The sequence below is a fragment of the Lagopus muta genome, chromosome 23 (genome assembly GCF_023343835.1).
Source record: "Lagopus muta isolate bLagMut1 chromosome 23, bLagMut1 primary, whole genome shotgun sequence".
In the NCBI taxonomy this organism is placed as follows: domain Eukaryota; kingdom Metazoa; phylum Chordata; class Aves; order Galliformes; family Phasianidae; genus Lagopus; species Lagopus muta.
In genome coordinates this window covers 338,020-365,175 of record NC_064455.1, presented here as the reverse complement: position 1 = coordinate 365,175, position 27,156 = coordinate 338,020, and the positions used below count along the sequence as shown (strand labels likewise).

Below are 27,156 nucleotides of genomic sequence, written 5' to 3'. Positions count from 1 at the left end.
TGCGGGTTGCCAGGGCTGTGCCTCCCTTGCAGGCCTGCTGCTCTGAGCAGAATTTCCTCATTTCTTCTGCAGTTTGCCTTCAGTTCCCCTGTCCTGCCTAGGTCAGAGGTCCCTGGGGGGGTGCTGCAGCCCATGAAGGCACTTTCTCTCGCTCTGCCATGCTCGCTGGGTCGGGAGCTTGGCCGTGGCCCCTGGAGCCACATTCCCACTGTCTCTCCACAGACACAGCAGCCAAACTCCTGCTTGTGTTGCTTTCTTTGTCCACCCAAACTCCTGTGATTGGCTTGATGGCACTGGCGGCTTTGTATGCAGAGATGCGGGTGAATGCTTTGGAGTTTAAATTGAAGTCGTCAGAAACTGGAAAGTGCCTTCCATTGTGAGCACTACTGTGGGGTTGGAATATCTTTATGGCTGCAGTCAGAAGGTAGCTGCTGCCTCTTAGACAGTTAAACTTGTTATATGCTCTGGGCTTTGTCTTCACTTGAAGCAGAAGATGCCATCTGAGCCCCTGGAAGTAAAACAAAGGCTCTGCAAATAATCAGGTTGTGGTCTGTCATTTGAGAGCCATGCAGGTTTCCCACTTGCTCTTTCCTTCCCAAGGGCTGGTGTTGGGTAGCCCTTCTGCCTGATGTGGCCAAGTGGTAGTTCTTGCTGCCCTTTGCATCCCCAGCACCCTCCGAAAAAAATAGGTGTTGCCAAAGACATCTTCTGATACAGCTATGATGCTGCTGCTCACTGTGCCTGTGGTAATGCATGTCTCTTCCCCGCAGCCTGTTCAGGGTTGAGGCTACTGTTGAAGCTTAAGATTCACCCTCTCCTCATGCTGCTGCTGGGTGGCCTGGCCAGCCCCTGTGAGAGCCAAAGTGATGTGGCTCTGCCAAGCCGAACTTTGCATTTACCACTGTTGCTTGGAGTATTTGTTGTAGCAAGAAAAACCTGGGAAAGATTTTAGAAGCTGAGCAGCTATCCATGGGTTAAGTGGGAGCAGAGCTTTCTACTGTGTTTCCCAGGCTCTTGGAGAAGAGCTCAGCACCCAGCGCTCCCTGGCTTCCCTGCAGTGAGTTTTCCCTTCAGCGACATCTTGTTCTGTGGATGAATCATGATACTCCTTCTGTACTTTGTGCTGCAGCTACAGCTTTGAATCTCTCTTCTCCAAAGAGAGAGAATATGAAATTTGTTAATCTGTTCAGCATTTGGAGGGGGAGGGAAGTCCCCTTTCTTTCCCCTTTCCTCCCCCCTTTATAGAAATTTCATTTGGAGGGAGAAAAGAAGGAGAGCAGGCCCAGAGTAGGAGCACTAGATGTGATTAAAGCTCCTGCTGAGCAGATCTGTGGGAGCGGAGTATTGACCTCTGAAAAATCAATGGCTGCTGCCGTAGCAGTGCTGCTGTTCTGCAGGTCTCCCATTGCAGGAATGAAGCAAAGCCAGCACCACGTTGTCTGTCTTCTTGCCTTTTTGGTTTTGGACTTGCTTTCTGCCAAGTGGCCCGACTCACCTAGGCATGCTGAGGTGGATTAGAACAGCAGCTTATTTTTGCAATCAGGGTAAAATTTTTTATGTGACGCTGAGCACCTCCTCCTGACAGCCTCCTTTGCAAACGCTTTTTCCTGCAGTGCAGCTAGAGCCAGCAGCTTCTACCAGTTTTTCTAAAGGCAGCCTGGAAGAAGGAGCTTCTCGACTTCTTTTTTGAGCAAGGAAACTGCACTAATCTCCCCTGCATGTTCTAGTCCCCATCTTAGGTTTGTTATTGTTAGCAGTGACACCGGAGAGGAGCTTAGACTCCTCATAAGGAAAGGGAAAATGGACTCAATTGAGCAAAGGCTAAAGCCTTGGTAGCATTACCCTCCTGTTCCTTGTTCTACCAAGCTGTTGATTTTTCCTGCAGTAGTGAAAGTCTAACTCTTTTCATTATTTAAGGCCTCCTTGGACAAGGAAGTGGCTTGTGACAGAACCATAATGTTTTTATGTGCGCTCAGTTTTGTAACTGGGAACTTAGCTTTTCTCCACAGCAGCTTGGTGCAGAACCTGAGAACCCTCTGACTGCTCAGGTCAGAGTGTGAACTTCTAAGAAAAAGGTGTGGGACCAAAGCCAGCAATTTCAGTGTAGAATTAGAACTCTGTGTTCCTTCTTGTTGCTGGTCTCATCTTGCTTGCAGGGAGTAGAGGAGGCAATGCCCCAAGCTGGAATAGCTTTCATAAATCGCAGAAGTACACTGTGCAGCTCACACGACAGCAGCGCTCATCTTTCTGGGTATCCTCCATTTCTTCTGCCAGGTGGAAGTCATGTTTGTATTTTACACTGAAAGCAAACCCTTCAGCAGCTCAGAGAGTAAGAGCTGAGAGGTGGCTGGCAGTGGAGGAAAGCTGTGTGTGGTCAAGGATTGTGTGAAACTCGTATTGCTCCATTTTGAATCTATTCAATTAGTCCTTAGTTGTCTTGATCAGCTTGTGAAAAAGGATAAGTGTACATGTAGTTTGTGCATATTTATGAACTCAAATCAATAATGGATAGACTGACAGCTTAAAGATGTGCATTGTTTGGTCTCTACCCTTTTTCTCCCGTGCACCTGAAGGATGTGGTGCAGACCTGTGCTGTTGGTGGAGCACAGCATGGCCTCCCCAGACATGCAGTGCTCTGTTGGGGTGTAAGATGCACAGTTAATTTGTCTATGCTCTAAAAGGGAGAAAAAGTCTGTCAATTTTCCCCAGAATAGCAGGGAGATTCTGGCTTGCCAGTCAGCTGTGTCATTTTGGGGATAGAAACGATTGAGGTATTTTGGGTATGGAAGTAAAGGGGAAGGAGAGGACAGGCTTGTGATTTTTAAGCATTGATACATGTTGCATGAGTGGAAACTAAACTGCAGAGTGAATGGAATTGTAACAGAAAGTAGGTATTTCAATTAGTCACAAGCCAATAAGCTTTTCCTCTTTCAGAAAGAACTGGGGAATAAATTTGGCCATTGTTCTCTGGTCTTGCTTGTAAGCATCTTCGTGGAAGCAACTGGTTGTTTTACAGATTTTATAAGCTCCACCACATGCTTGTCACCAGCTCATGATTTCCTTGAGTGCTATCTAGTGATCTGACAGTGCCTACCGTTGTGTCAGTCTGCCTGCACTCCTTCCCTCTTCCCCCACGCTTTCATATGCACTTGCTGGAGGTTGTGGGGGAGCGCTGTAGGAGGCTCACAGCCGTCAGTGGGAAGATCAATTTGCTTTCTGGTCAGTCTTCCTCCTCTAACAGTTTGGAGGGATGGGCCTGGGAGCCTTGAATCTGTCCTCCTCGGGGGTTTTGTTTACCTTGACCACAAGTATTTCTCATTGTTTCATCTTTGTTTAACAAATCAGCTCGTATCTGATAGTGCAGCGGTGATTCCCCCTTTCATGTAAAAGAAATCTTGCTGTTTCCAGCATAACCTAAGCAGCTCCCTTGAGCTGGCTGTGCCAGGACTTGCAGCCCTCTCCCAGAGGTAGCTGAACTTCCCTGCCCCCTCCTTGGGTACCAGATTGCGTGATTTCAGGCATGGTTTTGTTGTGGTGTGAGAAGAAGGTGTGAGCTGCTGAGTCCCTGTTTGTCAGCAGCACTGACAAAGCCATGCTGGCATCAGGGAGAAATGGGCAGCCAATCGCAGCTGGAACTGTTATCGTCTCAGGGTCCCTGTGGGCTTCCGCTATCAGGTCACATCCCAAAATAACACTGGGCAGTATTTCAAGTGAAGAAACTCAGGCTTTGGGGCTTCAGCCAGCTTGGAGTGTGAGATTGTGTGTGAAAGAGTTGGAATCCCTCCAGCGTTTTTGATCTGCATGGCAGATGAGCAATAAAATGCATAAAAACCACATTGGAAACACGTGAGGAAATTCTCCAGCCCCTGACGTTTCCTTCAAGTTGGCAGTTACTGCTGCTGAGCTTCACCTCCTGTCTTGGCTCCATTGGCTGCGCGTGCAGTAGGAGAGGAGAGGAGAGCCCTCTTTGCGGTGCAGTGTCTTTCAGGTTCCTTCCTGATGCTCTTAGGGAGGCAAAGAAAACCTTGCTGACCCTCTCCTCTTCTGGCTCGATCCAGAACCCACTGACAGCAGCAGGTCTCCGTTATTTCAACGAGGTTTTCCCTTTTTAAGATTTCTGTGCTCTGACTGTCCTTAGAGTGGTTTGCAGGGAGACTGAGAGATTTCTTTTACCCCTAGTTTGTGGTGCACTTGAGTAAATGAGATATCAGAGCTGGAGGGTGTCTTTAGGTTTAGTTAGAAAACCATTTGGTGCCTTGATGTTTGGCATCCTGAGAAAATGACTTGGTAGGTGGAAAACAGCTCCTACTGCTGAGCTGCTTGCATGTAAGCATTGCAGTCTTTGCTTCTCTCCTTCCACATGTAGGAATTGCACTTCTGAGAAACTCAGCACTGCTGAATAACACAGATGCTGCTGTGCTGATAGAGCACTGCTTTGCTGGAAAATGGCTGTATTATTGCAATTCATAAAATTTAAACATCTCAAAAGCTGAAATACACTTTAATGAGTTAATATTTTGTAAGAGTCATAGAATCATAGAATTGCTCAGGTTGGGAAAGACCTTAAAGATGGAGTCCAACCATGACATGACCATAATAGCCTAACAACCCCCTGCTAAATCATGTCCCTGAGCACCACATCCAAACGGTTTTTAAGCACCTCCAGGGATGGTGACTCAGCCACCTCCCTGGGCAGCCTATTGCAGTGCTTAACAACCCTTTCTGTAAAGAAGTTTCTCCTGATATCCAACCTAAACTTACCCTGGCACAACTTGAGGCCATTCCCCCTCATCCTGTCACCAGTGAGAAGAGACCAACCCCGCTCTGCTGTTGTCACCTTTCAGGTATTGGAAGAGAGCAATAACGTCTGCCCTCAGCCTCCTTCTCCCCAGACCAAACAGCCCCAGTTTCTTCAGTCTCTCTTCAGAGGCCATATCCTCTAAGCCTTTCCCCAGCCTTGTTGCCCTGCTTTGGACCTGCTGCAGCACCTCCGATGTCCTTTCTGTACTGAGGTGCCCAAATCTGAACACAGCACTCGAGGTGAGGCCTCAGCAGTGCTGAGTACAGGGCAGGATGACTTCCCCAGTCCTGCTCACCACAGCATTCCTGATCCAAGCCAGGATGCCATTGGTGTTCTTGGCCACCTGGGCACACTGCTGGCTCATATTCAGCCCACTGTCCATCAGCACACCAAGGTCCCTTTCCACCAGGCAGCTTCCAGCCACTCCCACCCAAGCCTGTAGGGTAAAGATACTGTAGGGTAACATACTGCTTTCTTTCCATTCACACGTGTCCTAACATCCAAGGAAAGTTTACATATAATTTCATTTTTAGCTATTGTAAACTAATGATCTGGGTATCTGACCCAAATCCTTGCAGCTGGAAGGCTAGCCTTTTGTGCATGCAAGGTTCAGGGTGGTATGCCAGCAGTGTAGAGAGAGGCCTTCGCTTGCATGTCTGAAGCAAACCTGTATTAACCCACTTAATTAAAACGGAATGTTTTTATATGATTTGCAGTCTTTATGTTAAGCTTTGATGCGTAGGCGAAGTTGAAGACATCAGCTTTGAAGATTGCTATCTGGTTGCTTAGGTGTTAGTATTCCACCAGTTTTTCCCATTGCTTCATTTTATACACTGCAGATATTGTCATGCCTGGCTTTGCCAAAGTCTTATTCTTCTTATTCTTCTTATTCTTCTTATTCTTCTTATTCTTCTTATTCTTCTTATTCTTCTTATTCTTCCCAGGTCATGTGTGAACATCACTCATAGCATGGGGAGGTCAGCTCCTCTGGTCCTGCAGGCAAACTCCTCTGGCAGAAGTGTGTCACCCAACTCTGATAATGCAGTGCTTTACCTTCATAGCTCCCTGTACCTCATGTTTTCATTGTGGTGTGCTTTTCCTCTGAGCCTGCAAATCTCTCATTTAGGAAGCTGTAGACTCTGCCCCTCTGGTCTGAAGATTTAACTGCTCTGAAGTGCTGTGGATTTGAAAGCTGCAGTGTGTTTTGGCCTCCGGTTCCATCTCATTGCTGATGAAAAGTGTTTGTATACATTTGTTAAGTTAGCCTAAAAGTGCCTTTAAGTAAAGGAAATGTCAGTGGTTGCTAAAACCAATTTTAGATTGGACTGGATTGGCTTCTGGATGTTCTCGTCACTCACTGGCCAGGGAGCATCCATGATGTGCACCTTACAATGGTGGCTCAAGTTCAGGCTGAATAACATCACTCTTAGGTAGTGATTGCAGACAGGAGAAGAAAGTTCTGCTCTTGGCTGTGTTAGTTGATGCCTTTTAATGCAAAATATTGAAACTATTCCCTTTACTGCCATTTGAGATAGCTTCCTCAGTTTCTTGAAGCTGTCCAGGTAAAAAGCCACATAGCTGCAGAAGTGAGCAGTGCCTCTGGCGCTAGGTTAGGAGGGTAGTAGTAAAAGGTGCAAAATCTCATAGGCACAGTTCTTAGGCTTTGTCTGTAATTTCTTTTTTTTTTTTTTTTTTTAACCTTTCATTGAAATAAAACAAAGTAGGTGGTGTTTGTTAGCTTTCAGAGAGGTAATACTTCATAAATAAGCAAATGTACCCTGAGACTGCCGTAAAGGAAATTCTCTCTCAATCAGATGCAGGGATGGAAGGAGGGGAAGGACATTCTATGCACAAAGTTCTCCCCTCAAGTGACGGGCATTTCCATCTCAAACGTAGCACTTTCCAACATTTCTTAGAAACACTGTTAACCACTTCTGTAAAATAGACAAGATTGCCCTATTGCAGCAGGCAACTGAAAGTGGTGCAGCTGATCCCCAGCACACCCCTTTGTCCTCCTGAATGTTGCTCTCTGTTCAACAAGTGCAGTGAGGTTGTTGGGTATTTCCTAGATTGTTTTTATCTTCTGTAACCCCAGTTTTCTGCTTTCTAAGGTGTGGTCAAAGCTCTTGCTTCTGAAGGCTGATACATTTGCAGTATCTTGTGTCTGAGGTCCTTGTGTGTTGCAGGGAGTTACCAGTGTTCCCAGAACTGCTGTTAAACAAGGCATCGTCCAGGCAGTGTAAATGAGACCAGGGCGTCCCAGTGACTTATCAGTGTTCTCACTTTTTCAGCCCGATTTTTTCAGTGAGGTTGGTTCTGTTTGTGCTGGTCAGTTGAATTCTGTTGAGAGAAATCTGATTTAAAATGCCTTTCGGGGCTCAGTCCAGAGCACTTGTTGCTGGAGCAGCTGTAACTTATGAGTGTAATGTTCAAACATGCCACAACAGACTGTCTTACTCTTCTGTGGACCATTCCTTTCTTACTTACCCCAGGCTGACTCTGAGTAGCTAAAGCTACTTAGTTGATGAGTAGCAAGCAGCCAGTGCAGTTGTGTTTGGAGTATACTTGGGAGTATCCCCATTTTCGAGACTTGCCAACTGATTTTTGACACTGTTGCTTTGCTGTGAGTGTTGTTGCAATAAAAGGTTTCAACTTTTTTTAGGTTTTTCATAGACTCTAGAATGGCCTGGGTAGAAAAGGACCACAATGCTCATCTGGTTCCAACCCCCTGCTGTGTGTGCAGGTCACCAACCAGCAGACCAAGCTGCCCAGAGCCACATCCAGCCTGGCCTTGAATGCCTGCAGGGATGGGGCATCCACAGCCTCCTTGGGTAACCTGTTCCAGTGCCTCACCACCCTCTGGGTGAAGAACTTCCTCCTAATATCCAACCTAAACCTCCCCTGTCTCAGTTTAAAACCATTCCCCCTTGTCCTTTCACTGTTCACCCATCTAAACAGTCTTTCCCCTTCCTGTTTATACGCTCCCTTCAAGTACTGGAAGGTCACAATGAGGTCTCCTTGGAGCCTTCTCTAAGCCAAACAAGCCCAGTTCCCTCAACCTTTCCTCACAGCAGAGCTGCTCCAGCCCTCTGCTCATCTTAGTGCCCTCCTCTGGACCCGCTCCAAGAGCTCCATGTCCTTCCTGTGCTGGGGGCTCCAGGCCTGGACACAGCGCTGCAGTTGGGTCCTCACAAGGGCTGAGCAGAGGTGGACGATCACCTCCCTCTCCTGCTGGCCACCCCTGTTTTAATGCAGCCCAGAACACAGTTGGCCTAATAGGCTGCAGGTGCAAACTGCTGCCTCATGTCCAGATTCTCATCCACCAGGACCCCCAAGGGCTTCTCCTCAGGGCTGCTCTCGAGGAGATCTTCCACCGCTTTGTAGAAACACCTGGGATTGCCCCGGCCCAAGCAGAGCACCTTGCATCTGGCCTTATTAGGTTTTCACGGGCCCACTTCTCCAGCCTGTCCAGGTCCCTCTGGATGCTTCTCTTCCTTCCAGTGTGTCAATTGCACTGCTCAGCTTGGTGTCTTCCACAAACTTGCTGAGGGTGCACTCAGTGCCATCATCTGTGTCATTGATGAAGATGTTGAAGAGCACCGAGACCAACCCCTGAGTGACACCACTTGTGACCAGCCTCCACCCTGACACAGAGCCATTGATCACAACCTTTTGACTGTGTCTACTCAACCAATTCCTAGTCCATCGAACAGTCTGTCCTTTAAATCCACACCTCTCCAATTTAGAGAGAAGGATGTGGTGAGGGACCACCATGTCAAAGGCTTTGCAGAAGTCCAGTTAGATGACATCCATCATCCTTCCCCCGTCCACGGATGCTGTCACTCCATCATAGAACACCACGGGATTGGTCAGGCAAGATCTGCCCTTGTTGAAGCCATGCTGGGTTTTGGTGCTTTCCTTTCACGTGCTTGATACATGCAACATGAAAGGTATTCTCTGGGGAGAGGAAAAAAAAAAAAGTCCTGAACTTTGAGTGTTAATATTGTACATGCTAGATTTTGCTATCTTTGAAGAAAGGGAAGTGGAAACCCTGAAGACTGTTCTACAGTTTTCTTTGAAATATCTCTTTAGTTTGTTTTTATTCATCTTGAGTGAGTAGTTTCCCAGCTCACATGAGGTTTATGAGTTAATTATGGTGAGGCAGGAGTTTTCTGTTGTTCAGAGACTGAGCCATGTTTCTGTTCCATGTCATAATTGCACTGAGTACCTTCTCCATATGCAGCTTTATGTGTACTGTTGATGCATTTTTTAGTTTCTTGCCTCTACACTGAATTAAAAGAAGCAAGTAGGAGAATGAGATAGGTGTTTGGACCATCAGCAGACATTCATCAAACCACCTAGGGAACTGCTGGGTTCAGAGGCAGGCAGCAGGATACAACACATTCAGCAGTTACCTCGGTCTTCAGCAACCATATTACTGACAATGACACGAGCTAAGTTGATTGATTTCAATTTGCAGTATGCCTAAGGGAGAAATTCACTTTCAGGGTGGTATATGAGAGTAGTCCTGTATCTCTTTATTTGCTGATGGCTGATCTGTTTCTTTGTGTGTTGCAGGACCTGTCTGGTTCAATAGATGATCTACCCATGGGTACAGAAGGAGCCCTGAGCCCTGGAGTAAGCACATCAGGGATTTCCAGCAGTCAAGGAGAGCAGAGTAACCCAGCTCAGTCTCCTTTCTCTCCACATACCTCTCCTCACCTGCCAGGCATCAGAGGACCTTCCCCATCCCCTGTTGGTTCTCCAGCTAGTGTTGCTCAGTCCCGCTCTGGTCCACTTTCACCTGCTGCAGTACCAGGTAATGCTGCTTGGCACCTAGTGATCTTTTGGTTCAACTCTCTCCTGCACGTAGAGACAGAATCAAGATGGTCAGCAGGAAGAAACTGGCCAGTGTCAATATTATGTGGCTATTAACAGCTTGTGATCTCTTTCTTTTTCCTTTTTTTTTTTTTCCCTTTGCAATGCCTGTAACATATACTGAATGCAGTCACATGAATGGGATAGCTGACAAACCAGCATTGTCATTTTCTTGGGTTAGTGTGGCTGATCTTGCTCTTGTTTTTCTTCACTGTGGCCAAAATGCCCTTGTGAAACTGTTTGTAGTTCTGGTTTTTAACGCTCTTGCATCCTTGATTTTGTGGTAAGCAATTCTTGTGATTAACCACTCTCCTTTTTGTGGTGCAGGCAATCAGATGCCACCACGACCACCCAGTGGCCAGTCAGACAGCATCATGCATCCTTCCATGAACCAGTCAAGCATAGCGCAAGATCGAGGTGTGTGGTTTGGGCTGTGGAAGTTCTAATGATACAAATCTGTTTATAAAGCTAGATATGTAGCTAAAAATTACCTGTCCTGGTGACATGAATTCTGTGGTGAGATAGCATCTAAAGGCTGTGCCAACATTTTAAACTGCAAGTGTTTCAGCTCCTGGCACCACATTCAGCTGTGTCAGTGGTCCTTTGGCCTCTGAATGTTAGATGCAAGTTTGTTGTTTGGCTTGTGAGATGTTTCCTCTGGCTTTTCCAAGGCTTTTCTACAAATGTTAGTTGCCCAAATTCTGTGACCTTAAGCTTCAAAATGAGGGGTGGTCATAACAATATTGGGTGGCATTTCCTTATATGAGAATAGGGGAAAATGAATGTATAATGTCAGTCTGAAAGTATGTAGATGTCACTCAGAGAAAACAAGCAAGCAAACAAAAAAACACTCTGAAAATGATAGATGATCCTCAGAATTTGCCAATTTACTGTCAGTTCCTGTAATGCTAAGTTCTTTTTTTTTTCCTAGGTTAAAACAGGAAATTAAGTATGTTCTTAGTGGCTAGGATTACTAGCAATGACTGTAAAATGTGTGTCAGTTGGTGCTGGCAGGGTTCTGTTAGTGGCTCCTGTGGACTGTTGTTGCTTGAGATACATGTGTCCAGTGGCACCTCTGGGTAATTGGCTCACTGGGTGCTCCTCTCCCCGGGTAACCAGGTTATTTGCAGAGGAATCCTCAGATGCCCCAGTACAGCTCTCCCCAGCCTGGCTCAGCCTTATCTCCCCGTCAGTCTTCTGGAGGACAGATGCACGCTGGAATGGGGCCATACCAGCAGAACTCCATGGGAAGCTATGGACCCCAGGCCGGGCAGTACGGACCTCAAGGTGAGGCATGGGAAGCTTCTCGAGGGGAAACTGAGCGCAGCAAGTGGGAAAGGCCTCTGTCAGTGGCAATATCTTGTCTTTGGAGAACGTGTTTTGAGTTGTCTGCTCTTAATGCGTGGGTGATGCAAAAGAGTCCACTCCTTATGAGGTGGAACAGCTTGTGCTTTGAGTATTATGCTGAGATTCATGGCAGATGTTATTTGAATGCTAGTTGTAAATGAAGGATCCCTCCTTCTCTCTTTGAAAGATACAGGCAACACCTCCAGTGTGTTAGAGAAGAGCCAGATAACTTCAGAGGGGAAGAGAGCTGTGTGTTACATGTTTTGGAAAGGGTTGAGTGAGTTTATTTACATCTCGTCCTGGACCTGATAACGTGAATTCTGTGGTGAGATAGCATCTGCAGGCTGTGCCAGCGTTATAACTACCAGTGTTCCAGCACCTGAAACTGTGTTCAACTGTTACCAGTCCTTTGGCCTCTGAACATTTGAGGCAAGCAGGCAGCTTGGCTTGTAAGATGTTTCCTCTGGCTTAGGTGACGTTAAGCTTCCCAGCAAGGGGTGGTCGTGACACTACTGGGTGACATTTCCCCTTAAAGAGTGGGAAAATGAGTGTAACATTTCAGCTTTGGTGGATGAAAGTTCATTCCTTGGATGGAAGAGGAAATTGAATTGCCCAACTCTCCCCACCCTGACTCAGCCTTGTCTCCCTGTCAGTCTTCTGGAGGATAGATAGATGCACACTGTTATATGTTTTGGAAAGGGTTGAGTGAGTTATTTACATCTCGTCCTGGACCGTTTAGCTCAGTGTGGTCAGCTGAGGTTTGGGAGAGTATCAGTCAGCTTTAGAATCAGTGTTGTTTCTTAGCTGTGTCAAAACACGTGTTACATGGCTTCTATTCAAGTGCTTTGACTTCTTGTAGAGGTGTTAAGACTCCCCCTCATCTCTGTTAGTGATCTTTCAGTGTTTGCTGATAGAAGATTTGTATGGTGATTCATGAAGTAAGTAGTTGAACAGTGTACTTCCCCTTGTTTCATCTCTTTAGGAGGTTATCCCAGGCAGCCAAACTACAATGCTCTGTCCAATGCCAACTACCCCAGTCCCGGGATGGGAGGAAGCATGAACCCAATGGCAGCAGGGAGCCAGATGCACGGGCAGACCGGTGTGCCTCCATACAGCGGGCTTCCTCCCGGGAGGATGAGCCACGCAGCCATGGGGAACAGACCTTATGGACCTAACATGGCAAATATGCCTCCTCAGGTGGGGACAGGGATGTGTCCCCCACCAGGGAGCATGAATCGCAAAGCACAAGAAGCGGCTGCTGCCGCCATGCACGCTGCTGCCAACTCCATCCAGAACAGGTGAGGCATGAAAGTTCCCTTGGTCTGAACATACTCAGTGCGTTCCCTGTGTCGTATCTGGGTTTCAAAGTCATGCATGCAGTAACCCAAAGTTGGGGTGATAGTGAACGTATGCTTCCGTAGAGATTTACCTTGTTGAAGTCTTCTTCCTCTATCTTAACTGTTTTGTTTATTTTTTTTTTTTAAGCTTGAACAAGTGGTGTAGTTTAATATATTGTTAATGACCTGCTTAGGGAATTTTTAATGTTGATGGATGAAATCTGTTTAACTTGGTTTTTCCTTAACTTGTTTCGGCTTTCTGGTCTGCTTTGTGGGGTGGGTGATTTTAATGCTGCTGTGTGTGTGTGGTAAAGCCCATACATCTAGCAAGCAGCATCCATCTATCCAGCTGCATTTGTCTGGACGAAGGCATTGCTTTTCCACTGTATCGAACTTCTTCCTTTTAGGGCTTTGATGGGCAGCCATGGGAAAAGGAGCCGGAATTCAGCGCTGAACTTTACAGCTATTTTCTGTGTTTTATTTTGCTTTAATTGCATGCTTCAGAGCAGTTGTTATGTGGCCTACCAGAATGCCATGAGAGCCACAAACTAGCTTACACGTTAGGCTCCCCCCAGTGAAGCTGTTAAATTTACATGCTTTTGTGGTCTGGTTAGGTGTTGTACTCTTTATCCTGTCTTAAAGCTTATTTCTGCGATCTTCTGTCTGATGGCTGCTAGGAGGTCAATTCCCAAACACCAATCAAGGCATCAAAGTGCGTCCTTTTGGTTGATGTGTCTGAGGGACAGTTGTGTGGGGGGTTTTATGACACACGTGCTGTAATGTGCTTTTTGTGGATATCAGAAAGAGAAAAATAGCCATTAAATCTGGGGGGCACTGTGCTGCGCATCTGTAGCAGTGCTGTATTGTTGCTTACGTGCACAATGCTGCAGTATTTGTAGATGAGTTCTTTCCTGGGAAGATGACTTCAGACCTGAAAGCAAGTTCAGTTAGGGAATGAAGATGAGAGGTCAAACTGTTGAGTGCTGAAGTCCTTCTTTCCTAATGGGTTGCATCTCCTTTGCTTTTGAGAGTGAGGCTTAGGTTGTGCAGTGGGTAAGCTTTCAAAGAGCACCCAATCTTTGTTCACTTGCTGAATGTCAACTTCTGGAGTAGAAGGCTTCTTCTGGTCAGCCTGTTTTGTTAGAAGGCACAATGTGAATGCTTTGAATCTGGAGTAAATGTCTGTTTCTTCCTCGTCTTTTCCAGGCCTCCTGGTTATCCCAACATGAACCAAGGAGGAATGATGGGTACTGGACCTCCTTACGGACAGGGACTTAACAGCATGGCTGGCATGATCAACCCCCAGGGCCCACCTTATCCCATGGGTGGAAATATGGCTAACAACTCGGCAGGTAAGCGGTGTGTGCCAGTGCCGAGTGCTGGGCGTTGGGTGACTTCACGGGTCTGGATTGGAAAGCAGTGTCATGGATTCTTGTAACTTCCTAGGGATGGCAGCAAGTCCTGAAATGATGGGTCTTGCGGATGTCAAATTAACTCCTGCAACTAAAATGAACAATAAGGCTGATGGGACCCCAAAAGCAGAATCCAAGTCAAAGGTAAAACTTTTTTTTTTTCTTAATATACATGTATGTATTTAATGACACAGTGTACGGATCCAGTGGGGAGTGCACCTCCCGAGAGAAACCCAAGGTGACTTGCCCTCTTCCGTGAGCAGGCTGGCCATTAGCATGGCTGTTTGTGCAGCATGTGATGGTGCTACTGTGTGCGAGCACGGTTTTAACTCAGCAGTGTGGCAGTGAGTGGGTACCTTCAGCTGGGATGTGTTGTTTTTAGGAGAGTGGCATATGCTGGCATCTCCTGTTAGGTGTGAGCAAGCTCTGAGTGCTGTATTCCCCATCCCTCACCAGAGTTTAGTCTGTCCCCGTGTCAATCCTGGGCCAGTCCTGTCTTTATTAATTACAGGGAATGTACCACAACAGGTACCTCTGTAGGGGGTTAGTTTTTCCAAGTCTCCAAATGCAGTAGATAGCTAATGAGGCTGTTGCTTGGTTCGGAAGTGGTCTCAGAGGAGTAAGGACTGTGTAGTTTTGGGGGGGAATGACGTTTGCAGTTGGTTGAGGTTTTTCCTGATTTATTTAGCGATTGAGCCCACAGAGGGTCTCTCAAAGAGATGATTCTGCAGCGCCTCTGTGAGGTTTGATTGGTTTCTGTAGCATTCATGAAACCTTTTTCTTTTTAAAAATATATATCCTGTAAGTACTGACTGTTCTCTTGATACCTTTGTGTCATACTTGTCTTTTAGACTGACATGCGTGGGTCTAGTACAAAGCTGGTCTCAATATAACAGCAGAACCTCAGAACCTTGAGCTCTGACTACTGTTTGAAGCCATCTTGTATGTGAGCTAGGTGTTTTTGTTCTGCTCAGTCCTGATATGTTTCCTTTTCCTAGAAGTCCAGTTCCTCTACTACAACCAATGAGAAGATCACGAAACTCTATGAGCTGGGTGGTGAGCCTGAGAGGAAGATCTGGGTAGATCGTTACCTGGCCTTTACTGAAGAGAAGGCCATGGGCATGACAAACCTCCCAGCGGTTGGCAGAAAACCCTTAGACCTTTACCGGCTCTACATCTCAGTGAAGGAGATAGGAGGATTGACTCAGGTGAGTGTAAAGCAACTGGTGTGATGACTGAATGTTTGGGCTCAGGGCAGCCCAATGTCTGGCAATCACACATCAGTAGGCAACCGAAGTAAGTACTGGCTTTTTGGCTAGATAGAAAGCTTGACTTTGCATTTAACTGTGTTTATTTTTCTTAAATAATGCTTATATAACCCAGGATCCTTTTAGCTAGCCAAATGTCTGCATTCTCATTGCCTGCTTGGGAACAGTGTGTCTTGAGGTTCAATGAAAGTCTTTTTTTTCCTATCTTTGTCTATGGCAAAGATTGGTGACACTGTCTTTGTCCTTACATCTGGCTGTTAACTGATCTCATGGCTGATTTTATTTGCTATGTGGCACTATCTGTACCTCTTTGAAATTTTTTTCTGTAGGCGAGGAAGTGATTTTGCTAGTTCCTGAACAAACTGTATCTGCTCTGCTTTAGCCCTTATTGCATCCTTTGTTTCAGCTGCGAAGTGGTTCTTTCTTGGAGGAGGCATAGGTGGGATTTTGAGTTTACAGTCTCTTGTTTGGTTGTGCAGGTCAACAAAAACAAGAAATGGCGTGAGTTAGCCACAAATCTCAATGTGGGCACGTCCAGCAGTGCGGCTAGTTCTTTGAAGAAGCAGTACATCCAGTGTCTCTATGCCTTTGAGTGCAAGATTGAGCGAGGTGAAGACCCCCCTCCAGACATCTTTGCTGCTGCTGATTCAAAGAAGTCTCAGACTAAGATACAACCTCCATCTCCAGGTGAGTGTTGACGCTAGTTTAAGTGTGCAGTGAACATTTGAACCAGAGGACCCTCTAACACAGCATGTTTGACTGCATGTGCCGTGGGTCAGACTGGCTCCAGACTTCCCCAAAGCCCCCTTGTCTGTCTTTAATTAGATGTTCTGCAGTTTGTAGGCTAAGTAGGTTGGTAATATGGATGTGAGTGATCCTGGGAATTTCATATATATTGTACTTGGAATATAACTGTCGAGACTTCTGGGATAGTTCTGCTCTTGTGTGTAACTTCTGTAACTAGGTATAACATACATACTGGTGTACATACACCTCATACTTACCAGACCATGAATGCCTGATGAGAATTTGAGAGAGAGAAGCCTGGAGTTAGGCTGTCAAGATGTTCTCTGCCCATTCTAACATTTCCTATCATTAATGCTTGATCTTTTAGAACTTTCTGGAAAAGTCTGACAATGCAGATTCTTCCTCCTAGGAGCAAATGGTCAGTCTACATTTGTACTCACCTTCCTTATGAGCTAATTCTTTTTGTCTTTAGCAAGTGAGTACTTTGAGACTTCGTGTCTGGAGAACTTTGTAAGCCTATTAAGCCTATTATGAGTTAAATGTTCTAGAACTGAAGCCCTTTAAAATAAACTTCTAAGAAGTTTGTAATTCATTAATCTTCATGGCGTTGTTTCAAATTTGATGGTGTGCTCCAGTTTCTGAAGACTTAATCATAGGGTTCAATTCAGATTTGTTAAAATAAACTAAGAAGAAAAAAAAAAAACAAAGCAGCTGGGCTGGCAGTGCATGCTGTACTCTTCAGTCTGTGGAAGGTCTGATAGTTTCTGTCTAATCTGCATTGAGTTTGCCACTTGAAATGCTGCTGAACTTGTCAGCTTTCCAGCTTGTCTTATAAGGAAAACCCTCAGGTGCTGTTTCTGGTCAGGAGCTTGTTTGTGTAGGTGAAATAAGAACTGTGACACTTGGAAGTTCCAGTAATGTTTGGGAAAAAAAACAACAAAATGAAACAAAGGAAAACAACAAGCCACACACAAAAAAGTCTTCTTGTTGCTGAAACTTGGTGTCATCTGTGCCTAGCTCCTGAGGATGGAATAATGAAGTCTTTATTTGATTGTACTGTGGTTGTCTCTCAGCCTTGCTAAGCCCTTGACTGAAAGTGTTCTTGTCCAAATATAGTGTTAACAACTGCATTTATCTATTCTCTCTTAAGAGTTTTTCTTAAAAAACAGAATAATACCTTTGTACCTGGCAGGAAACCTTTCCCAGCATAGGTACACCTTGGTGAAGAGAAAATAATTTTTGTTTCATTATAACAAACTTCTGCCTAATGTTGTTTCTAAGTTCTTAAACTTGATTGTGAATCCCTTCTCACTTTCTTCTCAAAACATCTTTCTTGCCCCCTGAGATAGCATGCAGTGGAACAAAGAAACTGAGAGCATTTGGGGCTTATTTGGAGAGAGTTGAGATGTTTGGAAAACCACTTAAAGCTTCTTGTAGCAGTAGGTGCCTGTCAGAACTGATTAGGTGATACATCAGGTTTTCTTCTGTTTTACCAGACGTGGTGGTATGTGAAGGTCCCAAGTTTGCCTTCTAGGGCTGTGCTACAAGTGGTCTTGTGCTTCAGCACATTTGTGGTTGGATTTGGCAGGGTTGCTATCACAAACCACAGCTTTGTGCAGCTCTCTTGATGCAGTCCATCACTGTGATTGCTGCTATGTGAGGACTGTTCTCTCATACTTAAACTGCTCTCTCTGCTTGTCTTACTCCAGACTCCTGCAACTGGGAATATACAGAAGCAGCACTGAATCATGGTTGGTTGCTGTGATCCTTTTAGCCTTATCACTCAGTATGTTTGTGCTCCTCTTTCATTTTTGTTTTCTTTCTCTCTCTTGCTCCCCTGCATTAGCAGGAGTGAGGGCATAGGACACAGCACAAAGGGTGGCCTCAGCACCAGCTCCAGACTTCAGGGCTGTAGATTCCCAGGGGTCACAGTTGTTCCAGGGTAGCTGAGGCTCATTTTAGTAGCATCTCTAAGGCTTCTTAGCCTGTTTGCCAAGGAATCACTCTTCTGGAGCATAACTTCCCTATTGGAAAACTGAATGGGCAACAGTGGAGCGTTCAGGAATCCCACTGTGTGGGGGAGGGTCTCTCATCCTGTACAGACATATGTGATTTTGCTCTCCTTGTAGACTCTGTAACCTGTTGGCATTGGCTGACATGTAATTTCTGGCTACTCTATCTAAAGTAACATTTCAGTGCTTTATCAGTGATAGACGTCACACTGCATGGTTCTGCATTAGCCACTGTGTGTGGCCCTAGGGGATATAAAAGCCTTGCAGGGCGATGATCAGAGAAGAGCTCTTGGTGCTGAAGATACTTTCCATGCATTGTGCCTTCTTCACCCTCAGAAAGCAGAGCTGTTCACAGAAGGGCCTCTGAAGCAGGCTGGGGACTGCCCTGTGGGCACTCCGCACGGGTTTGCTGCAGACCGCCTTGGGTTCCCGTTCACAAACTGCAGCACTTCCCCGGGGAGCCGTAATCAGTCTACTGTTGGGTTTTAATTCCCAGAGCATGGAACTGGCCTGGCTCCAACTGTGTGTGAATTTGTGAGTGGGAGGGACAGCAGGGGGTGGGGACAAACACCAAATGGCAGCGACGCAGGGAATGTCTTGAGGCCTCTTCCTGCCGCTGCCAGCGTTTGTAAGCACTAGAGGAACAGCAAATTCCTGGGGGAAGCAAGTGGAACCAAACTGCTGCTGAGAAGGGAAGGAGAGCTCCTGGGAGGGTTCATGAATGAAACTCCCCACTGAGCTGTCTCTGCCCTTCCTTCTGCCGAGAGCTCCCCGGGCTGGGAGGGAGTCGCAGAGAGGAGGACAGGGTGCCAGGAAGGTGGGGTGTAAACAAACATGCCCTGGACATGACCTCGGAGGATTTTAATGAATAGCTGAAATGACTCATCAACCAGCAGGGCTGAAGCTGAAGGATGTCGGGTGCTGGGGACGGTAACTAATGGAAACATTAATTAAGAGTTCAGCTCCTGCCAGCTGCGAAGAACATATAAACCTGAGAGCTGACACTGTCACAGCAATCGAGGGGCAGAGCTTCACAGCACAGCTGGATGGCACCTGATGGCCTTGGATTTTTGATGAAGGCTTAGCATGGTGTGAAGCAACCTGTGCAGAGTCAGGGAACTTGCTGGACAGGTTTTGTTGTTCAGTGAGAGATCCTGCATCTCTGGCATTCCTTGTTCCGGGAATTCTTGGGAGTGGTGCCTGAATTCACCTGCGTGAATTCACCCCATTCAAAGGGCAGAGCAGACAGAGGAGCCTTGTTCAGAGTTACCCAGTGACTGCAGCAGAAGTCCTAGAGTTTCCATCAATTGGAAAGATTGTAAAACTTCTGAGAGAGGGCTTACACCCCCCTTCCCTCTGGGCAGAATTAGGATGTGAGGACAGTGGGTCAGAGGTTGTCATTTGGCAGGGAGAAAGACATTGCCTACTGCGTGATTCACTGTAGAGCACTGACCTCTGAGACTAGGTAGTTTGGGCAGCTCAGCAGTGCTACAGCGATGGCCCTGTGTGTGTAAAAAGGAAGGTGGTCAAGCTGTAATAAAAATGAACACATCCTTTCAGCTTCACCTTACTCTACAGGGTTCTTCTGGGAAGTCTGGTCCACTACGTCCTTGGAGGCATTGCACTCCTTGTACTGTTTTGGCCACGTTTCTTCTGTCTCTTTCTTCAAAGACTGATTGCTGCGTGTTACAGAGGCTGGTACTTTGGGAGGTTCTGGGTTACATCTGTAGGGTGCAAAGCTGCTCACACCACGTTTGTGTTCTTGCAGCGGGTTCAGGCTCGATGCAGGGGCCTCAGACACCTCAGTCCACCAGCAGCTCCATGGCAGAAGGAGGAGACCTGAAGCCTCCTACTCCAGCATCTACACCACACAGTCAGATGCCTCCTTTGCCAGGCATCAGGTATGCAAGTGTTGCACTCTCTTTCACCATACTGGATGTAAGTTGTGATTGCGAGTTTGCCAAAGGTTGCTTCCACACCTGGCTGGAGACTCCAGTACCTGTTTTGATAGACTCCTTGGCTTTGCTACTTTGTTAATAGCTCACAGCGACATTGTTGACCCTTTGTCTCTGTGTGTGAATAACTGCCACTTTTGGGATTTGGTAAGGATAGTGTTGTAGAAGGGCAGTTCTTGCCTCTCTTGAGAAGGATGATTATGGACCTTCTACGGGATAGCAACATCTGAGAGGGAATATGTGGGGGGAAGAATCTTGAGAAGCACTGTGAGTCTCTAAAATCTGTGTTTGTTTTCTTTTTAAATCAGGAGTAACTCAGTGGGCCTTCAAGATGCCTTTACAGATGGCAGTGATCCCACGTTCCAGAAGCGGAACTCCATGACTCCGAATCCAGGGTACCAGCCTGGCATGAATACCTCCGACATGATGGGTCGCATGTCTTATGAGCCAAATAAGGATCCTTACAGTAGTATGAGGAAAGGTGAGGCAGTCTGTGCGTACCCCTCTCCCTTTTCTCCGTGAGCACTATTAGTGTATCTGGATGAATGCTGGAATGTGCTGTAGGAGAGCTGCTTGTCCTTTCACAAAAGAAGGGATGTTTCTTTCTAATGCAGAGGTAGATGTGTTTTATTGATCTTTGTTTCATTCTTCTAGCTCCGGGAAGCGATCCCTTCATGTCCTCAGGGCAGGGCCCCAACAGCGCTATGGGTGACCCTTACAATCGTGCTGCAGGTCCAGGGATGGGTAACATGGCCATGGGGCAGCGGCCACACTATCCCTACGGCGGTCCTTACGACAGAGTGAGGTGGGTGCTTTAGCCACACTTACTGACTTGTTTGTTTCAGCTGAACTGATTGCTTTCTCATTGTTGCTTTGACTTGTCTGATCACTGGTTTTTGCTTTTCATTTGTACAGTAAGGGAAATGTCACAGAATTTGTCACTTGTTTCCATGTAGGACGGAACCAGGCATGGGACCAGAGGGCAACTTAGCAGCTGGAACTCCACAGCCAAACATCATGCCTTCCACCTCGGAATCGGGGATGTATTCTCCCAGCCGCTACCCTCAGCAGCAGCAGCAGCAAAGGTTTGTGTGGGATGTTGCCACAAAGAGCTCTTTCCAGTTGGAGAAGTGCTGTGATAGAGAAATGTGTCTAATGAGAAAAGTGATGCATGTGTTTCTTCTGCAGACATGATTCCTATGGCAATCAGTTCTCCACTCAAGGCACATCCTCGGGCAGCCCCTTCCCTAGCCAGCAAACTACCATGTATCAACAGCAACAGCAGGTAGGTTATCAGAAAGTATCAGAACGAGGAGTTGAATCTGTGCCAAGTGTGAAAAGAGGGGTGATGAAAACTCTGGAATGTGTGTTTGCTCTATGTGTAGGTGTTGAACAGAATTAAGTATGTTTTACAGGAGGTTTTCTTGACAGTTTCCACATAGGCAATAGAAGTTTTAATTAGCGTTTCCAGTGTTGTGTTAGTAAAACACAGCGTTTGGAGAAAACAGCTTGTGTAGTTTCCAAACCAATGTGATCTGGGCAGGGAGCAGAAGGTCAGGAAGCATTCCTGGGCTTCTTTGCTGATCTGGAACTTTCCTGGGCTGGAACAGCTGCCCAGAGAGGCTGTGGATGCCCCATCCCTGGAGGTGTTCAAGGCCAGGTTGGATGGGGGTCCTGGGCAGCCTGGGCTGGTGTTAAATGTGGATTTTGATGTCCCTGCCTATGGGGGTTGGAGATTCGTGATCCTTGAGGTCCCTTCCAACCCAGGCCGTTCTGTAACACTTTGAATCTGAGTGATGATATGAACTTGTTTGGAAGAAGTCTTTCATCTTTCTGGAGAAGCATTTCAGGTGGATCATTCTGTGTCTGCCCTACTGAGCCTGAAGGCAGAGGCTTCACAACTGCCTCCACACCCCCATTGCCCCACTGCCTTCTGTGTCTTCTCAAAATCATCAGCTTTCTTTTAGAGCAGAGTTTGAATGAATGTGTATATCTTTCCATAATCCTTGTATATGACTTGCTTTTTGTATCAGTGCTAAGATGCATAATGTTTTCATGATAATTTTGAGCCCTTTAGTTGAGGAGTGTATGGAGAGGGCACTCTCAGATCTGTGCTAAGAATAATTTCAACTGCTCTGCAGTTTGGCTCTGCAACCAGAGCCACAGGGCTGTGAGCCAAGAGTTTGAGTTTCTCTGGTACTTGTCATCTTTGAAGCCGTAGAGCTCCATCTGAAGCCAGTCATGACATAAGGGCTTCTGAGTTGACTGTGTAGCAGCTAGAGCACAGACCCTTGGTGGTAGAGAGGTCTTGGATTTTAATTCTGTCTCAGCAATTGACTGTTTTCTTCTGCACTTCAAAGCAGTATGGGGAAAAATAGTTCTTGCTCCTTTCAGCAATGTGTATTGAAATCTAAAGAAAAGGAAGAAGCAAGAAGTACAACAGTTTTCAACACATTTTGTTTGATATGTGAGCAAAAACCTGTGCTTTTTAACAAAATAGAGGACTGATAAAATTCCTGGACTTGGAAGGAAAGAAGTTCCTGTATGCAGTATGATTTGTGGTGAATGTACAGTAGAGCTGAGTCTTTTCTACAGGAAAGTCCTTTCTGCAGGCAGATTTCTGTCCTTAAAGCATTCTTGTAGAATCCACACGAGGAAGGTATGCAGCCAGCTGTGAGGAGTTGGTCTTGACTTGTGAAACTGAAACCTTGATCCAAATTGCCATATCCAAATTGGATATGGCTAACTCTGAGAGCAGTCTTGCCCTCTCACAGGCCAAGCTGTGGAGTGTTGTCCTCTGGCTCTGAACGCTTTTAGTCACTGTGTTTGGGTTGCCTGTTTCTAGTTTAATAATCTTATGTTGTCAATGCCTTGATTTTCCATCTAGAATTACAAGCGACCGATGGACGGCAGCTACGGCCCACCTGCCAAGCGGCACGAAGGGGAGATGTACAACGTCCCGTACAGCGCAGGGCAGGGGCAGACGCAGCAGCAGCTGCCTCCAGCACAGACTCAGCAACCGAGCCAGCAGCAGGCTGCGCAGCCTTCTCCACAGCAGGACCTGTATAACCAGTATGGGAGCACATACCCTGCTGCTGACCGCCGATCTGCGGGAGGGCCGCAGAACCAGTTCCCATTCCAATTTGGCAGAGACAGGGTCTCAGCTCCCCCAGGCTCCAATGCTCAGCAAAATATGCCTCCCCAGATGATGGGGGGTCCCATCCAGTCTGCTCCAGAAGGCCCCCAGCAAGGCGCCATGTGGCAGGGGCGCAACGAAATAGGGTACAGCTATCCTAATCGGCAGAGCGCTGGCTCTGCACCCCAGGGGCCTGCTTATCACGGAGTGACTCGAACAGATGATATACTGCATTCAGAACAGAGGGTAAACCATGAGGGACCATGGCCTTCCCATGGGAATCGGCAGCCTCCGTACGGCCCCTCTGCCTCTGTTCCTCCAATGACTAGGCCACCTCAGTCTAACTATCAGACCCCTCCTAGCATGCAGAATCACATTCCTCAGGTATCCAGCCCAGCACCTCTGCCCAGACCTCTGGAGAATCGCACTTCTCCCAGTAAATCTCCATTTCTGCACTCGGGGATGAAAATGCAGAAGGCAGGACCGCCAGTCCCCGCATCGCACATCACACCAGCAGCTGTACAGCCTCCCATGATACGAAGAGACATCACCTTCCCACCAGGATCAGTAGAAGCTACTCAACCTGTATTAAAGCAAAGGAGGCGGCTGACAGCAAAAGATATTGGTAAGAGGATACTCCTGCTTTTCTGCTTGTGCTCGTCAGGAGGCTGGGTGTTACCATTTCTCTTTGGTACAGTGCTGCCAAATGGAAGGGCTCTGCCAGCTTTGTAAGAACTCTCCCAGTTAGTTGCGATATCAGATAGAATGTTTGTTCTGGGCATTGTCTGTGCAGAGATTGCTTTTGCATGAAGTCCACGCAACGTGTTAAATAGGCTTCGCTCTTTGTGGGACCAGAAAGCAGTATCACGTATCTCATTTTTGTTTTTAAACTCCAGGAGCTAGAAGTATCATGTGTTTATGTTCCAGGAACTCCTGAAGCTTGGAGAGTGATGATGTCTCTGAAGTCTGGGCTGCTAGCTGAAAGTACATGGGCCTTAGATACCATAAACATCCTGCTCTATGATGACAACAGCATAATGACCTTCAACCTCAGCCAGGTGGGTGCAGATGTTCTCTGATGCAGGTCTTTGAAGTGCTAAGTTTGTACAGTTTTCTGTCAGTGCGATAGTAAGAAGCAGCTTGTGCCCTTGTAGAGCCACACTGCCAGGTGTCCCTGTACCCATGGAGTGTGTCAGGTCTGAAAAGCACTTTGGGTCTGGGGAGCTGCACTGGGTGCTCACTAACCTGAATTTCCATTTTGTTGGTGTACAAGAATGCAGTCTCTCATCCCTGGTGGGACGTACTGCCTCAAACACAGAAAAAAAAATCACAGTGAGGAGGCCAAGAGGGGCTTTGCAGCAGAGTGCTGTGAAGGGTTGAATGCTGCTTGCCTAGCCTGATGCGGTGGCATTCGCCTCTAGCTCTGTCTTTCCCCATGAGTCAGTGTGCAGTGTGGGCCAGCCTATCTCCATGAGTTACCTTGTGCCTGCATGGCTGTTGTCAAAGCTGTTCCACAATACTGTGAAGGCTGTCTGCTTAGCATTGCCCCCTTCCTTTCTGTGTGTTAATCAGAGAGGAGATAAAACCAAGAGCATCTGTGTTTGCACAGGTACGGGTGTGTGGACTATGCTAGTGTTGGATCCTGGCAGTCAGGGTCTGTTTCCCTCTTGTGTCTGTTCTCAGAGGACAGAAAGCTCTCTTTTGCTAACAGCTTATTGCCAGCATGAACAGATCTCATTAACAAACAGCGCTCCTTAAGATCTCTGCTCTTTATGCAGAATTTTTCCATTTGTTCATAGTGGCCTAAGTTGCTTTATGATCACTGTTCCCTTTCTTCCTTCCTTCCCCTCCCGTTTTTCTCCTCCCCCATAGTTGCCAGGCCTGCTGGAACTCCTCGTGGAGTATTTCCGGCGCTGCCTGATCGAGATCTTTGGAATCCTGAAGGAGTACGAGGTGGGAGACCCAGGGCAAAGAACACTATTAGATCCCCAGAGGTTCTGCAGATCTTCAGCTTCTTCTCATGAGGAAGGGGAGGAGGATGAGGAACTACAGAGCCTGAACTATGAGGAGGAAGAAGATGATGAGGAAGAGGAGGTGGCTGCATTTTCGAGCAAGGACAAAGCACCTCTGGAGTGCAGCGAGGAGAAATTAGTTAGTAAATTTGACAAGCTTCCGATCAAGATTGTGCAGAAGAATGACCTGTTTGTGGTAGATTATTCAGACAAGCTGGGACGAGTGCAGGAGTTTGAGAGCGGCCTGCTGCACTGGCGGATTGGTGGCGGTGACACTACTGAGCACATTCAGACCCACTTTGAGAGCAAGATGGAGCTACCTATGATTCACAAACGAGTGTCCTGCAATTCTGTCTCGAGGAAACGCGCAGCAGCTGAGAGCAATCCAAGCACTAGGGAAGGAGAGGCTCTTCCATCTGACAGCTCCTCAGAGAAGAGAATAACTGCCACCATGGACGATATGCTTTCAGCACGTCCAAGCTCATTATCAGGGGAGGAGGAAGAGGCCAAAGCTTCAGAAACAGAGAAGGAAAGTAAGTTTCCATTTGGCATTAGTCCAGCACAGAGTCACAGAAATATAAGAATTCTGGAGGACGAACCTCACAGTAAAGATGAGACGCCCCTCTGCACCATCCAAGACTGGCAGGACTCTCTGGCGAAGCGTTGCATCTGTGTCTCCAACATCATCAGGAGTTTATCGTTTGTGCCAGGCAATGACTTTGAAATGTCCAAACATCCCGGGCTGCTGCTGATTCTAGGGAAACTGATTCTTTTACATCACAAGCACCCGGAGCGCAAGCAGGCACCCCTGACCTATGAGAAGGAGGAGGAGCAGGACCAAGGGGTGAGCTGCAACAAGGTGGAGTGGTGGTGGGACTGCCTGGAGGTGCTGCGTGAAAACACACTGGTCACGCTGGCCAACATTTCTGGCCAGCTGGACCTGTCTCCTTACCCAGAAAGCATCTGTTTGCCTATCCTGGATGGACTCCTCCACTGGGCAGTATGTCCATCAGCAGAGGCCCAGGACCCCTTTCCAACGCTGGGGCCGAATGCGGTCCTCTCCCCTCAGAGACTGGTTTTGGAAACACTCAGCAAACTCAGCATCCAGGACAACAACGTGGATTTGATACTTGCAACTCCCCCTTTCAGTCGCTTGGAGAAGCTGTACGGCACCCTGGTGCGTTTCCTTAGTGACAGAAAGAACCCGGTGTGTCGAGAGATGGCTGTGGTACTACTGGCCAACTTGGCACAAGGGGACAGCCTGGCAGCGAGAGCGATTGCTGTGCAGAAGGGGAGCATTGGCAACTTGCTGGGCTTCTTGGAGGACAGCCTGGCCGCCACGCAGTTCCAGCAGAGCCAGGCCGGCCTGATGCACATGCAGAGCGCGCCCTTTGAGTCGACGAGCGTGGACATGATGCGCCGAGCTGCTCGGGCGCTGCTCGCCCTGGCCAAGGTGGACGAGAACCACTCGGAGTTCACGTTGTACGAGTCGCGGCTGTTGGACATCTCCGTGTCGCCTTTGATGAACTCTTTGGTTTCACAAGTTATTTGTGATGTACTATTTTTAATTGGCCAGTCATGACAGCTGTGGGATCCGAGACCCTGTGTGCGTGTGCGTGAGTGGAGAACTTAGAAACTGACTGTTGCCCTTTATTTATGCAAAACCACCTCAGAATCCACTGTCTGCCCTGCGCTGTCCTGCTTCTCCCTTGGGGAAAGATGTCCCCATTCCCTTACCCCTTCCCCTTGCCCTTCAAATTTGTCCTGAATCCCCTATTAAAGGAGACAAAGTTCTGTCTACATAGAAGACTTTTTTTTTATTTTAACCAAAGTTACTGTCGTTTACAGTGAGTTTGGGGAAAACGACTTGCCGTGTTATCACATTGACAGGCTCCACTTTCATAACTTGTTTTTAATGGTAAACTCTGAAGGACAAACAAAAGTGACTGCTGAACTCTGTGGTTTATCGTTGTACATTCACAATCTTGCAGGAACCAAGAAGTTACCAGTTGTGAACAGACCTTATCCAAGGGAGGCCTGTGCAGTAGCGTGTAGAACTTCATGTACTGTACACCTTAAACTGTAAACATACTGTAATACTGTCTCACATGAAAAAAAAAAAAAAGCTGGATCAGCAGCAAGCTGTAGTTTTTAAAAATGTTTTTAGTTAATGTTGAGGAGAAAAAAGGCTTTTCCCCCAAAGTATCATGTGTGAACCTACAACACCCTGACCTCTTTCTCTCTTCCTCCT

General features: G+C 47.0%; 1 protein-coding gene across 5 annotated transcripts in view; it reads left to right on the top strand.

Moving 5' to 3' along the window:
* ARID1A (AT-rich interaction domain 1A) overlaps positions 1–27,156 on the top strand; it is a 75,937-nt gene that overhangs the window by 48,095 nt on the left and 686 nt on the right. For 4 of the 5 annotated variants that reach the window (XM_048968804.1, XM_048968806.1, XM_048968807.1 and 1 more), the window contains 16 exons: positions 9,380–9,620; positions 10,007–10,096; positions 10,799–10,966; positions 12,009–12,324; positions 13,570–13,715; positions 13,810–13,919; positions 14,774–14,983; positions 15,523–15,730; positions 19,571–19,703; positions 20,066–20,238; positions 20,412–20,562; positions 20,714–20,842; positions 20,946–21,042; positions 22,645–23,518; positions 23,821–23,951; positions 24,766–27,156. The exon at positions 24,766–27,156 is cut by the window's right edge. In XM_048968804.1, the coding sequence (XP_048824761.1) occupies positions 9,380–9,620; positions 10,007–10,096; positions 10,799–10,966; positions 12,009–12,324; positions 13,570–13,715; positions 13,810–13,919; positions 14,774–14,983; positions 15,523–15,730; positions 19,571–19,703; positions 20,066–20,238; positions 20,412–20,562; positions 20,714–20,842; positions 20,946–21,042; positions 22,645–23,518; positions 23,821–23,951; positions 24,766–26,487 (4,899 nt within the window). In that variant the 3' untranslated portion in view covers positions 26,488–27,156. The remainder of the gene's footprint in view (positions 1–9,379; positions 9,621–10,006; positions 10,097–10,798; positions 10,967–12,008; positions 12,325–13,569; positions 13,716–13,809; positions 13,920–14,773; positions 14,984–15,522; positions 15,731–19,570; positions 19,704–20,065; positions 20,239–20,411; positions 20,563–20,713; positions 20,843–20,945; positions 21,043–22,644; positions 23,519–23,820; positions 23,952–24,765) is intronic. The other variant, XM_048968805.1, reaches the window with a different exon arrangement.